Source organism: Leucoraja erinacea, chromosome 19 (genome assembly GCF_028641065.1).
Source record: "Leucoraja erinacea ecotype New England chromosome 19, Leri_hhj_1, whole genome shotgun sequence".
Taxonomy (NCBI): domain Eukaryota; kingdom Metazoa; phylum Chordata; class Chondrichthyes; order Rajiformes; family Rajidae; genus Leucoraja; species Leucoraja erinaceus.
This window is the reverse complement of record NC_073395.1, coordinates 19,259,983-19,274,472: the sequence shown is the minus strand read 5'-3', so window position 1 is coordinate 19,274,472 and position 14,490 is coordinate 19,259,983. Positions and strand designations below refer to the sequence as shown.

At 39.0% G+C, this 14,490-nt stretch overlaps 1 protein-coding gene across 2 annotated transcripts in view; it reads left to right on the top strand.

Annotated features, from left to right (window-relative positions):
* gnptab (N-acetylglucosamine-1-phosphate transferase subunits alpha and beta) overlaps window positions 1–14,490 on the top strand; it is a 38,910-nt gene that overhangs the window by 9,241 nt on the left and 15,179 nt on the right. For both annotated transcript variants that reach the window (XM_055650529.1, XM_055650530.1), the window contains exons 4-12: window positions 872–991; window positions 1,175–1,213; window positions 3,007–3,212; window positions 4,501–4,565; window positions 5,888–6,022; window positions 10,928–11,089; window positions 12,062–12,241; window positions 13,568–13,738; window positions 14,005–14,128. In XM_055650529.1, coding sequence (XP_055506504.1) covers window positions 872–991; window positions 1,175–1,213; window positions 3,007–3,212; window positions 4,501–4,565; window positions 5,888–6,022; window positions 10,928–11,089; window positions 12,062–12,241; window positions 13,568–13,738; window positions 14,005–14,128 — 1,202 coding nt within the window. The remainder of the gene's footprint in view (window positions 1–871; window positions 992–1,174; window positions 1,214–3,006; window positions 3,213–4,500; window positions 4,566–5,887; window positions 6,023–10,927; window positions 11,090–12,061; window positions 12,242–13,567; window positions 13,739–14,004; window positions 14,129–14,490) is intronic.

Below are 14,490 nucleotides of genomic sequence, written 5' to 3'. Positions count from 1 at the left end.
ATAATGTCTACTGGCTCAATGGTATTTTATTGTCACGTGTACCTTGGTAGAATGAAACTCCTCAGTCAAAATCTTACTATGCACAGACACAATCATGCTTGAGCACAAGAGTGTAAGAATAATAGATTACACTGAGACAGTATGCAAGAATCGCCATGTTTCCGACGCATCTGGTATTCTTGTAGAGTATTTTCTTGGCGTTAAAGGGCATTGACCTGGCAGTGACACTGGGTTGGCCTGGCCACATGATGTGGTCGATGTCTTCACCGCTCAGCGTCCATTCCATGCACCTGGCCCCTGGCCTGATTTGATCGAACCCCAGGCTGCTGCAGGGCCTCCAGTGGCCCACTCCACCAACTAATTGACCCAGGCACATTGACTTGTGAAGGCACAGTCCCCCGCCTTAAATGGTTACCGTTCAGCCTCCGTGCCCCGGGACCACTCCCGCAGCCGACCTTGAACCTTCACATGTATGTGTATGTGTCTCCTATACATTAAATGGAGACGCAAGAAACTGCAGATCTGGAATCTTGAGCATAAAACAGTGCTGGGACATCTCATCAAGTCAGGCAGCATCCGTGGAGTGAATGGACAGGCACTGTCAGTCTGAAGGCGGGTCCTGAGCTGAAACATCTATCCTTTCTTCTTTCTAATGGAACACTTAGCTTGCTGAGTTTCTCCAGCACTTTGTTTTTTGCTCAGTGTACATTAAGGAATTTTTTGTTTGATATTAAAATACTTGTCAGACTTGTTATTCCTATAAGTTGTGGTTAATTTAAATAATTGTTCTGTATATATAAATTTAGATACCTGTAAACTGGAATAGAAATGACCAATTTACTATTTTGTTACCATTTTTTAATATAATTAGGTTATGTTTGCCAATGCCAATTGATGTGGTATATACATGGGTGAATGGTACAGATCCCGGTTTACTAAAGGAGCTCCAAGAATTAAGGGAACAGATGAAGAACGACCAGAATAAACTGAGGTGTATTTTTCCTTCAACCTTTTAATCATTTCTTTAGGCATTAATTTGCAATTTTAATTTCTCGGTTTTCTCATTATTGATATTTTTGCTCAGATCAGGAATTGCATGGTATTTCAGTGATGATTTAAATTTAATTGTTCCTCATTTTGTTTTATTCCATTAATGCAAATGTTTTTCTTTTAGAGAAAGTCTTGGCAACGCCACAGAGGCCACAAAGAAAAGGTAAACTAGTACGTGAAACTGATTTACAAAAACCTTTCAAGAGTTGAATCTTGTTATTCTGGTTTGTGAATCGTTTTTTATTGCACAAAACCCTGGAGAGGGCAGACTTTATTGACAATTGCCCTTTCTAGTTTTGACAAGTCTTGATGTGTGGCCAAAGAGATTGATAGAGTGTTGGAGCCGGGTATGAAAATAGTATTTATTCGGTATACATTGATCTATAAATGTCTAGACATTTGTGATAAGCCACTAAATTTCCTGGAGGCAGTTTTTATAATTTGTTACTGTGAATGTCTTTTTTCACTGTAGGGGTAGAAGTAAAATAATTAAAAAAATGTGTTACATTTTTAAAGAATGTATCCCTTATTTTCAAATGGCAGAGTGATATGAATTGATTTACTTTTGTTCTATTTAATCTTGCCATATTCTGAATGTTGTATAAATACAGGCTCCTCGTGTTTTACGCAGGGGTTGTGTTCCTGAAAATCAGCACGTAATTCAAAAATGCGTAAACTAAATGTATATATTTAAACAAGTGCAAATTTGAGTGCGTTATTTAAAAAAAATACCACTACCAGAGTCATTAAATCAGTAAGTGTAGAAACAGACCCTTCGATCCAACTTGCCTACACCAACCAATATGGCCCATATCTCTCCAAATCTACCTCATTCTTGTCATTGTCTAAATTAGTCTTAAACTTTGCGATAGTACCTGCCTCAACAAACTCTTCTAGCAGCTCATTCCATACACCCACCCCGCTTTGTGTAAATAAAAAAAAGTCACCCCTCGGGTTCCTATTAAATCTTTCCCCTCTCACCTTAACTTATGTCCTCTGGTCCTCGATTCCTCTACTCTGGGCAAAAGGCTCTGTGTATTTGTCCGATCTATTCCTCTCATGATGTTGTATACATCTATAAGATCACCCCTCATCCTCCTGCACTCCAAGGAATAGTTCCCAGGCTTCCTCCTGCAGCCCTTTTTGAATAGAGGCACAACATTTGCCACCCTCCAGTCTTCTGGCACCTCACCGCATTCAAATCTTAGCCATTAACAAGCGTGTTATTTTAAAAAGGCATTAAATGTGAGGTGCCTGTACGTGATTCAGCAGATATAAGTCATGAAAAGAGTTATGCGATGACTTGTTTACAACTTTCCAAATGGCATAACCATGACTAAAGGCAATTGGTTTTAGACAATCAAGTTTTATTCCTGGTTTAGTTAAAAGCTAGAAAATTTTGGATTTTCTGGTTAGGATGAAAACTTTAAACTGGACATTTTGAGTGTACTTTGTATAAATTAGTGAACCTGGGTCTGAAGTGAGAATTCTTCTCTTGGAGTGGGGAATGCTGCAGTTTAATAAAGAAGAACATGGGTTGATGATGTTTAAGGTCAGGTCTGAAGTGAGAATTCTTCCCTCCCTCACCCCTCCTCCACAAACGGTCTGAAGAAGTGTCCCAACCTGAGACATCACCGCTTCATGTTCTCCAGCGATGCTGCCTGACCTGCTGAGTTACACAGGACTTTTCTGTGGGTTTTTTTCCACCAGCAACTGCAGTTTCTCGTGCCTCCGACTTGGAGGATTGGGGTTATCCAGGTTCTTTTGAGGGGAAAGCAATGCAAGTCTGGAAAATGGGTAGAATGGCAGTCGCTTGCTCCAAAACTAATGATAGCCACAAACATTTAGTATCATCACTGAAGAAAGTAAAGCAGTGAGTGTAGTGAATGATTTTATTACTGCCTGTAGTGCGTTTCATGTTTATATTTGTAATAAATGCAGATTTATTTATTACAGTGAGAAGCAACCAGAATGCATGTTATCGCAGTGTGTAAAGGGTCCCATGATTGTTTTGGATCCGAGTTTACCAGCAAACATTACCGTCACAGAACTGCCTTCTCTCTTCCCTCTCTTCCATGCTGTAAAGCATCTCTATCAGATACCAAAGCTGAAAACCCCATTGTCCAATATTACTGTGCTTATGTTTGATAATCAAAAAGAAGGTAAATATAAAGTGCCTTGAAACTGTATTTTTGCTAAAATAGAAAGTTTTGGTTAATATTGTTTAGAGAATTGATTAAATGAATGATGTTCCTTTGTAAAGTAAGCTATAAATCAAAAAAATGATTAGTGTAAAGTTAAATGTTGGGTTTTGGATATTATGGGGGAAGAACTTTTCTTTTCAGCGTTCTGTAGAATTAATTGTGGTTGAAGCAGCGAAAATTTGTGTGAGGAGGAAAACTGGTATTTGTTGTCTCTTCGTAAGATTTCACAGTTGATTGAAAAATCCAGCCTGGACACAGGCCCTTCTGCATACCGAGTCCATGCCGACAATCGATCACCTCTTCACAATAGTTCAACGTTATTCCACTTTCACATTCACTCCCTACACACTAGGGGCAATTTACAGAGACCAGTTAACCAACAAACCCGCTGTTATTGGGATGTGGGAGGAAACTGGACACGTGGTCTCAGGGAGAATGTGCAACCTCCACCTAGACAGCACCTGGGTCTCTGGCACTGAGGCAGCAGCTCTACCCGCTGCACCTCTCGATCAAATGCAAGTTCTGCTGGAGATTGAACATTTATTGCTTTTGTGGGATCTTGCTTTAAATTATTTCAGTGACTACATTTCTGTAACAATCTATGTAAAACATTTTTTTTGGTTTATACAGTATTTAGTTTGACGCGGTATTTAACGTCATATCTGTGAAGCTTAGGTTAGGTAGTAAAGTGAAAAAGTTTCAGTGAATCAGGCAGCATTTATGGAGGCATAGGGGTGGGCCTTACTGGCTCCTGCTACAGGGTCTTGACCTAAAATGCCGATATCTCTTTGCCTCCACGGATGCTGCCTGACCCACATAGTTCCTCCAGCAATTTGTGTGTTTGCAGCATCTGCAGTCTCTTGTATCTCCTGTCAGCAATAAAACTCCAGATTTAGGACGTACTACGGTAAGTTAACAAAGGACGCAGTCCTGGGGTAACACGGCAAGCAGCATAGCTGGAAGACATCATAGATTACATTTTGGGTCGGGTCCCTTCTCCAACCTAAAATGTCACCTATCCATTTTCGCCAGATGCTGCCTGATTTGCTGAGTTACTCCAGCACTCTGTCTTTTTTTGGTTAAACAAGCATATGCAGTTCTTTGTTATTACCAGCTATAATTCATATTGTTTTATCCATATTCAGAATTGAATGCTTACATTATCCTGAAGTGAATAAAGCTTCATGCAATCAAAACGTATTATCGTAAATCTGTAGGAATATAATATTTAAACTTCTTCTTTTAGTGGATGATGCACTTTCAACAAAACAAAGCCAAAATGATAAACGATTGGCATGGAGAGGATATCTGGTATGTGTTTATTTTCCAATGTTGTACTTGGAGCAAACATGTATATGCTTAAATATATGGAATGAATCAATTCTAAAACGCTACTGGATATTCAGCTGCACTCGTTGCCTATCTGTACTGATAAATATTAAGGCTATTTTTCTAATCTAGTCATAAATTGTAATATTATTTAAGCGAATTTGGTATTTGCAGAATATTTGTTTTATGCTTACCACAGAGGTCCCATGCTATATTTTCATTGCAGGTCTTATCTTTGCAGTGTTGATGTTATTTGTTCACAATCTTGGTCAGCTGAAATTTAACGATCTATTGCAAAATCAAGAAAGTTAAAAAGTCCAAGTAATTTCAACATCATCGATCCTCAAAAACCTAATGGCTAAAGTTTAAAAAGGCAACCCCATCCGCAAGATTAAAAATGCCACTAAAATCCATGAAATTGCAAACCCGCAAACCATAACAAAAAACCTAATCAAGTTAGAAAGACACGTAAAATGCCATTTTTGCAAAGCAAATAACATGATAGCTAATTTTGGATATTCTTATTTCAATGTACATCTGTCTTCTTTGAAGTCTTGGAAAAATTTGTGTGTAAAATTATGCATCAGTAGCCTTTGTAATACATCAACACCATTTGCATTAATTGTCTCGGTTTAATGTCTTTACCCTTCGGCAAATTTATGCCACTTTGTAGAGCATGGAAACAAGCCTACACAAGTCCCACCTGCCTGTATTTGGCTCGTATCCCTCTCAGCACTTCCTATCCATGTAGCTGTTCAAAAGTATTTTTAAATCTTTGTTCAGTATCTGCCTCAACAACCTCCAAATACCCACCATGCTTTATGGGAAAACAGTACAGAAGTAATTTCAGGATTGAGGTTAACATCTGCTTTAAGGTTTGTTTTACTAACATATAAATTATTGATCGTCTTAACACCATGTGATAGAACAAGAAACTGAGGAACAAAATGTCACCTATCCATGTTCTTCAGAGATGCTGAGGCGGGTACCATCATAACATTTAGAAGACAATTGGACAGGTACATGGATAGGACTGGCATTGAGGGTCATGGACCAAGCATGGGTAGGTGGGACTAGTTGGGGCATGTTGGTAGGCATGGACAAGTTGGGCCGAGGGCCTATTTCCAGGCTGTATGACTGTAACTGACCTATTTTGCATAACACGTGAATTTAAATTCACTGTTTCAGCTTATTTTTTATTAAACGTTTTTGCCAGTACCATGAGAATCCTAGATGCATGAACACCAGACAAATGAGAGTTTACTGAAACTATGCAAAAATAATGGTTGAAAACTATTTGCTAGACCACAGATAAAGAATCTCCTGGATCGGTCCTAATGCCGAATCTTGCGTTCCTGAGTGGTTTTCCAGCATCCTGCAAAGAGGAGGAATATATCCGAGCCAAACTACCGCCAGTTATTACTGGCAAGATGAAACAAGTAAGATCTTGTCTTTATAACTGCTTTGGGAATTTATGGGAAATGTTATGTATGTTATTTCATTGATTACAATCAGAATTTAGCTGCTTGAAGCTCAGTATTCCATGAGAACATAAGACATAGAAGGAGAAGTAGGTCATTTAGGGCCTCAAGTCACACAGTAAGTTTATGGCTGATCTGGTTTTGGCCACAGCTGTATTCTGCTGCCTGTTTCTTTATTATGCTCGATACCCTTAAGAAAACGAGGACTTCTGCAAATGGACAAAATTGCTGACTAGTTTAATGCTCACTCAAGGAAAATTTGTCTCTGGTGAAACCAGTCTGCATGTGGGTGAAATTTAGCGTATCTGCAGATATAAGTAGCTAGAAACTGAGCTATGAGTTTGTATTTTAAGATTCTATTGATGGTAATAATGACTACACTTTTGTTTCTTCATTGGCAATGAGCAAGGATGACCATTTTAATGCTTGCTTATGCCAATCCTGAACTCTACTAACTTTGTACCATTACCTCTCAATCCTTGTCTTCCAGCTTTGTTCTTTACATTAATTCCTTGCTGATTCCCTTCAATTGTGTTTTAGGATCCGCCACAGTATAAAATAATGTAAGGTTACACAGAAAAGCTGGAGAAACTCATTGGCAATGAGCAAAGAAATAGGCAACGTTTCGGGCCATTTTTCAATGCTTGGGTTATGCCAAAAGAAAGGGAAAAGGAGGAGTAGCCAGAAGGCTGAAGACTCAGGGGAGCTACAGCAAGGACTAACTTGGGAGAATGTACCATCCCTCTCCCCAAACGGAATATGTCTTCCAGCTTTGTGGCTTTACAGAGAATTCCGGAGTTGCTGATTTGGTTATTGCCTTCAATTGTGTTTTAGGATCCGCCACAGTACGGGAACAGGCTTTTTGGCCAAATCTGACCAAGATAGTCCCATTTGTCCATGTTTGGCCCATATTTCTCTCCCCCTCCCCCCCCATCATCCAATCCTTCTGGACTCTGGTGCTTCCTGCAGCCTTTGACGATGTCCTCTTGACCTCTTGTCTCCATTGCTTGGGTGGAACTAGACCACTTAGAAAGCATGTCACCTGCACTTGCTTCTCTTTTACCTTTGTTCTCCAAGGACAACCTGTGGCCTCCTTCTACATCTCAACTGCCTGATGCCCTCTGGGGACATCATTGGCAAACACACTCTTATTCCCACATGAATGCTGACTGCAACTGGCCCAACCCAGTTGCATCTCTTGTCCCCACAGTACTGCATCAACACTCCTTGTTTTGGAGACGACTAATTAATTTCAGCCACCAGATGGTGCTACCTGCATTTTCAATTGAATCTAGTTAGTAGTTGTCCTTGGGTTCACTGGTACTTTATTGTCAAAGATAGATGCAGAGGGCTGGAGTAACTCAGCAGGTCAGGCAGCATCTCTGGAGAAATAGAATGGGTGACCTTTCAGATTGTGACCCCCTATCTAGACTTTTTCTCCAGAGATGCTGCCTGGCCCGCTGAGTAACTCCAGCACTTTGTGTCAATGGTATAAACCAGCATCTGCAGTTCATTGTTTCTGTACATTGTCACATGTACCTATACACAAAAATCATACTTTAGTACACGGTGTAGGTATAGTAGATTAGTTTAATCTTCAAGTATATTGTGCCATGTGGAATTTATCGTGGGTAGCAGAATGGTAACCTTAATCGCAAGTTAATTTTGGAGGGATTATTTATTAAGAGCGGCAGCAGAATGATATCTTCAGCCACACTCAGGCAAGCACCTTATTGAGCACCTTGAGCAGATATGTCCTCCTTGCTAGACACAAAATGCTGGAGTAACTCAGTGGGTCAGGAACTATATCTTGAGAACATGGATATGGATTGTTTCGGGTTGGAAACCTTCTCCAGACCTTGTTGTGTTGGCATTATTCCCCTTTAGTTTTGTACAAAATAATTATCTATTCACCTTTGTAAACTGGATGAGGCTTTCTTCAGGCACAGAAATAAATGGGATGTTACGCCTTTTATTTAATCATCATCCACTGCTATCTCCACCATTTCTATGCAAACTAGTGAAATTATACTGTGTCACGGTAGCCATCTGCATTGATGACATCTGCATTCTTGAGTGCGATTCCACTTGGGCCTCCTCATGAGTGTGGACTGAATGGCCATTCGTGTTAGTTAGTTAATTTGGTTTATTGTCACGTGTACTGAGGTACAATGAAAATCTTTTGTTGCTGCTATCCAGTCAGCAGAAAGGCAATACAGCTGCTCCTCGACCTAAGATAGGGTTACATTCTGATAAACCCATCGTAAACCGAAAATATCGCAAGTCGAAAACGCATTTAATACATTACGATCACATGACTGAAAGTTACGTGTTGCTCGCTGCTGTTGCCGGCCATTTGCTGATGGTAAAGTTGAAATATCGCAAGTCGAAGCATCGTAAATCGGGGAGCACCTGAACATGATTACATTCAAGCCATTGTATAGATACATGATATGGAATAACATATAGTGCAAGGTAAAGCCAGCAAAATACGATCAAGGATTGCTGGTTTCTTATTGTTGCAGAATGCACTCTGATCCCCATGAGGTAGGAAAAAGTTAGAATAGACCATATCAATAGAATCAGCCCACTTAGAAATCTAAGATAGACACAAAAAGCTGGAATAACTCAGCGGGTCAGGCAGCATCTCTGGAGAGAAGGAATGGGTGGCATTTCGGGTCAAGACTCTTCTTCGGTCTGGTTAGGGATAAGGGAAAGGAGAGATATAGACGGTGATGTGAAGAGATAAAGAACAATGAATGAAAGTTATGCAAAAAAGTAACAATGATAAAGGAAACAGACCATTGTAAGCTGTTTGTAGGGTGAAAATGAGAAGCAAGTGCAACTTGGGTGGGGGAAACTATTTTTTAATTTGAGATGCACACTAAAGCTAGCCAATTGTCCCAATTGTCTCTTAATTGGGATCAGAGTCGACAAACAAGCTTTTGTCAATGTCCTTCTGCCCGACTAAACATAAGTGGGATAGATTCTAAATTAATATCTGACTTTAATTTAATTTGGTTACTAAATTAGCCTGGCAATTGTTAGAATTAAAGAAAGATAATGTCAATAAAGATGCATGCCATTTTTTGTCCACTGGTATTTTGTAGGTATCAGGCAATTGATTTGTTTTATCAACATCTTCCACTTTTGTTCCCCACTTCCTCGGGATAAAGTGTAAGTTTCCTGCACAGTTTCCCAGTTCTTTTCAGAAAAATATAACGAGACTGTAGATGGAGTTTTCCATTGAACTGCACCATGTAAGGCAAGCACAGCAGTACAATATTCTGCAGCATCTCCATTTAAACTACAACAAGTTTCAAAGATCAGGAACTTGTTTGACACTGCAGCAGTGATTTAAATTAATTTCTAATGTAAAGATTGTCACAGGGTAATTGGAAATTGTTTGATCACCGCTCAGGATTTTGGAAATTAGACACGGGATCTATGTATTCTCCTAAATGGTTCTCTGCATTTCAACAACATAGTTGAATGACATATTGGAAATTCAAATCGAGCTTGGCAGAATATCAGTCAGCCACTGCTCAGGGTCATCTTTCAATTGTCCTGGCTACCCTTAACCTCTTTCCTTGAAAAGCCTCAACAAACATAGTAGATCTTTACGCCTTAGCTAAAGGAATATTTTTAGACTATCGTGTAAAAGTCATACTAAAAGTAGCATGGCAATAAATTATTCTGTTTGTAGTTTACCAATGAATTTGAGGATGATGCAGTGAATCTTTCCAAACTTAAGCAGTTCCTTATTTAAAGTGTTTAATTTTAATTGCTGTTTTTTTTTCCCTTTATGCCATTTTTTCATGTGTAATGCAAGTTTTGCTTTAGTGATGTGTCATCTGCATTAACTGTATTGATTGTAAACTATCAGATTGGGAGCATATGAACGTTCTAATCCAGGGAGATGATTTATTCTATTTTTTTTTTTTTAAGTGACTGCTGTTTGGTAGACAGACCTCACTCAAACTAGCTATGAAGCTAACTTGTTCAATGACCCCTGTTATAAGCAGCATGGATATGGTGTTGACCTTCATTTAGTCATTCTTAACCTTCCCCTTTGGGAAAAGCTCTGTTCTTTGACTCCAACCTTCTTTAGTGGATTAGTCTGTCAAATTTATAGAAATATTATTTTCTCCTATTCCCGAGCACCAATCTTGAATATAAACCAATTCTGTTATAATAGTGGTAAGTACCTAAAACCAAACATTATGGTGACATGACAACTTAAAACAGATGAAGAAATAAACATCTTATGATGTTACGACTGGCTAATCCATAAGAATTTCTTCTCCGAAAATACCCTACTCAAAACTCTGGCTCTGCACCTAAGGTGTTTAAAGATTTGTAAATGGACCTTTGTACCAATACTGTAAGATAAAACCAATTGCCTTGGACTTAAGGACAGACTATCCAGCAATTAAGTACTTCAGATTTTTATAATAGTGAGGAAACGTGCAATTGTAAAGCACATTTCTAATGATACAGGATTGCCTCATTACTGCATTCGATCGATGATCTCAGTTGAGTATGCAAAAATAATTTCACTATGTGTGACAATAAAGTACCATTGAAATAAAACAGTAATTGGAAGAAACATTTCATATCTTCAACGTAATATGGGGGTGTGCATTACATTGCTTATACTTGGTTCAATGGCCACCTCCTGTGCCATTATTATGATATGATTACAATTTGATTACAATTGTGCACTTTTCATAACAATTTGTTATTGCCTGTTTAGTTTATTGTCACGTGTACAGTTTTCACAAGCTGCTGACTATTGTGATCAATGTTATCTTGGTAGGCATTTTAAAATGACAAATTCCCAATTTGATTCTCTTCCTCTAGCTGCAGTTATATTCTGAAGCCGGTGTGGTGCTATTATTACTCAAAGATCCAAGAGATTTTGTGGAACTAACCAAGCAGCCCAAGCATAACATGACTATAGAGGGGAAAGAGATAACAGTCAACCCTGTCTATTTATTGTGGGATCTCAGCACTATCAGCCAGGTAGGTGATCCACAAAGTAAGCAAATGTGTATGTGGACTTTTGAATTGTACACTTGTGTTAAGAGTTTAAAAATATTTTTATACAGCAAATTATCTAAAATGACAGGGTAACAATTTTTGTGAATATCTCCAGTTTGATTTTCTGAAACGGCAAAAGTTCCATGCTGTCTATTTCAAGTAAAGGATTGCTTCCTCGAAGCACCATAATAAAGTGCGGAACCAATCTTAAAGTAAAATACTACAGATGCTGAAAATCGAAAACAAATGAAAATTTCACGGAATTTCAAGAACTAAAGAACATAGGATTAAGTGAGAAAGCACAGGATTTAATAAACACCGTAGGGAAAATTTTCACACAAAGGGTGGTGGGTATATGTAATGAGCTGCCAGATGAGGTAGCCGAGGCAGGTACAATAACAACATTTAAAAAATAAAGGACAGATAAATGAACAGAAAAGGTTTAGAGTGATTTGGGCCTAATTGCAGGCAAATGGAATCGGCTAAAATTGTCTCATTATCTAAAACCATCCAGCAAATAAATGGTTCTAGCAATTCATCCATGGATGGTTGTTCATTGGTCCTCGCCAATGAGCCAATGCATTTTGGGGCATGCTCTGGAATTTTAACTTGGGCGTTCATTATTGTGAGCCTGTGAATCTTTATATAAAAGAATAATGGAAATGTTTGTGTCTGTTTAATAATTTATGGGTGTGGAAATCTGAACAAAGTGGTGGAAGTATTCAGCAAGTCAGACACTGCAGTTGTGGAAAGAGAAATTGAGATAGTGTAAATACATTACACAAATAAAAGTTGACATTTTTGTAACAGCATTGCGTGTGTTTCGATTATAGTGTACTTGGATTAGATGTGGGGATCATTTACGGTTTATTACTGCAATGATTTTTTTAACAAGCTGTTGATAGCTATAACACAGATAGTCCATTCATTACCAGCTTCACTCTTCTCCACAAGTCCAAGCAGGATGATGATATTTCAGCCAGTCGGTTTGAGGACAATGAGGAATTGCGCTACTCTCTGCGATCTGTGGAGAGATATGCACCATGGATACGCCATGTCTTTATCGTAACCAATGGCCAAATTCCATCTTGGTTGAACTTGGACAATCCTCGTGTAACAATCGTAACGCATCAGGCAAGTTCCTTCTCTTATTGTTGGTAGAGATGTAGGTATAACAGCTCCAAATTAGAGCCGTGATTCTGTGGGTAAAGATAAGTAGCAAATAGAGATGTAAAAGAAAGGCCTCAAAATCAATAACAAAAATTACAGCAGATTATTTTTAATCTGCATGAATATAAAGGCTTGAAAAATGACGATCAGCATTCCAATGTTGGCTAAAGTGTTTAATATTACCACTGAATCAAGTTTGATACCATTAGTTTTACTTGACTTTGGTAGCATTCACTTTTTCTATTTATTTATGTGATTTTAATTTAAGGTTTTTTAGAGATGGAGCATCGAAACAGGCTCGCGTCCCACCAAGTCCACACTGACGAACAATCACCCGTGCACCAGTTCTTTCCTACTCACTAATGATAATTTTGCAGAAGCCAAACAACATACAAATATCTTTGGAGTATGGACGGAAACTAGAGCACCCGGAAAAACCCCATGCAGTCACAGGAAGAACGTACAAGCACCGTACAGACAGCACTGTCGACAGGATTGAACCTGGGTCTTTGGCACTGTCAGGCAGCGACTACCACCTTGCCACTATATAGTTAAATCAGGATTTACAAGGATGTTTTCAGGACTTGAAGGATTGAGCTACAGGGAGAGGTTGGGGAAGCTAGGACTTCATTCCATGGAGCGGCTGAGGCGTGATCTTATAGAGGTGTATAAAATCATGACGAGAACAGATGGAATGGATGCACAGTCTTTTACCCAGGGTAGGGGAATCAAGAGCTAGAGGGTAGAGGTTTAAGGTGAGAGGGGGAAAGATTTCAAAGGAATCAGAGGGTCAACTTTTTTCCCCACACAGGGTGTTGAGTATATAGAATGAACTACCAGAGGATGTAGTTTAGGTAGGATTTAAAAATCACTTGGACGGGTATGTGGATAGGAAAGATTAAGAGAGATATGGGCCAAACACCGGCAAATGGGACTAGCTTAGATGGGGCATGATGGCCAGCATGGATGAGTTGGACGGAAGAGCCTGTTTCCATGCTGTCTCTGACTTATTTTTGTACCTGCTGCCATATACTGTCCTGTTCTGTTCCATTCCTTGCAGAATACTGCTGTTTAAGTTGTATTGTACCTGTTCATTATACTTTACCAATCTCTGCTCTACATTTATCATAATGACACCAGCCTTTCCAGGTTATTTTGTATTTGTTTAGATCATTAAGCTGGCATTCGGTGTTGGTTTGCTGTGAACCCGTTTTCCAGGAATTGAATTTGGAACGGTAATAAATTTTGTTTACACAAGATTGACTTTCATGTTTGACCTTCCTCCCTTAGGAGATCTTCAGGAATCTCAGCCATTTGCCAACCTTTAGCTCGCCAGCCATTGAAACACATCTCCATCGCATTCCCGGCCTTTCTCAGAAATTCATCTATTTAAATGATGATGTCATGTTTGGAGAGGAAGTGTGGCCTGATGACTTTTACTCTCATTCGAATGGACAAAAGGTAAGCAGTACTTTTAATTACCACATGTACTATTTAAACAACATTATATGGACCTTGCATTTTTATTTGACGTATGCAGTGTAATTGTGTTCTCTCTCTGATAAATTCTGGTAACAATGCAAAATCATACACTTTTGAAAGGCACAAAATACATTTCTTTGACAACTAATTTGTCTATTTATACCAACATATTAAATCAAATTAAAATTTGCAGTGTGTTCATGTTGCTGGTTAATGTTAAGAAACCAACCAAACTTTTTTGTTAGGTTTACCTCACCTGGCCAGTTCCAAATTGTGCTGATGGATGTCCTGGCTCTTGGATTAAAGATGGCTACTGTGACAAGGCTTGCAATAATTCAGCTTGTGATTGGGATGGAGGCGATTGTCTTGGTAGGTTAAACCCAATGGTTTCAATCGCTTTAAGAATCATAAAAGCAATGATATACGTGGGCAGATTCAACTGTGCAGGCAGATCTCATTTCCCAACTCCTTCTCTAGCATTGTAGGCCACATTGTTTCATGCAGAAATCAGGTTATTTCTTAAATGTGATGGAGGTTTCTGCCTCCAACACTCTTTCAGAGGATGATCCACATCCTCGAATTCTGCTTGGTGGGGGCAGAAACTAAACATCTTTCATCTTGTGCCTCCTTTAGTTAATGTCTTCTCTCGCCTCTCTCCCTCTTTCCCTCTCACCTTTGGGTCCTTCCTATCTTTTCTAAGCCACGTATAATTTGAAGCACCAGTTCAATCT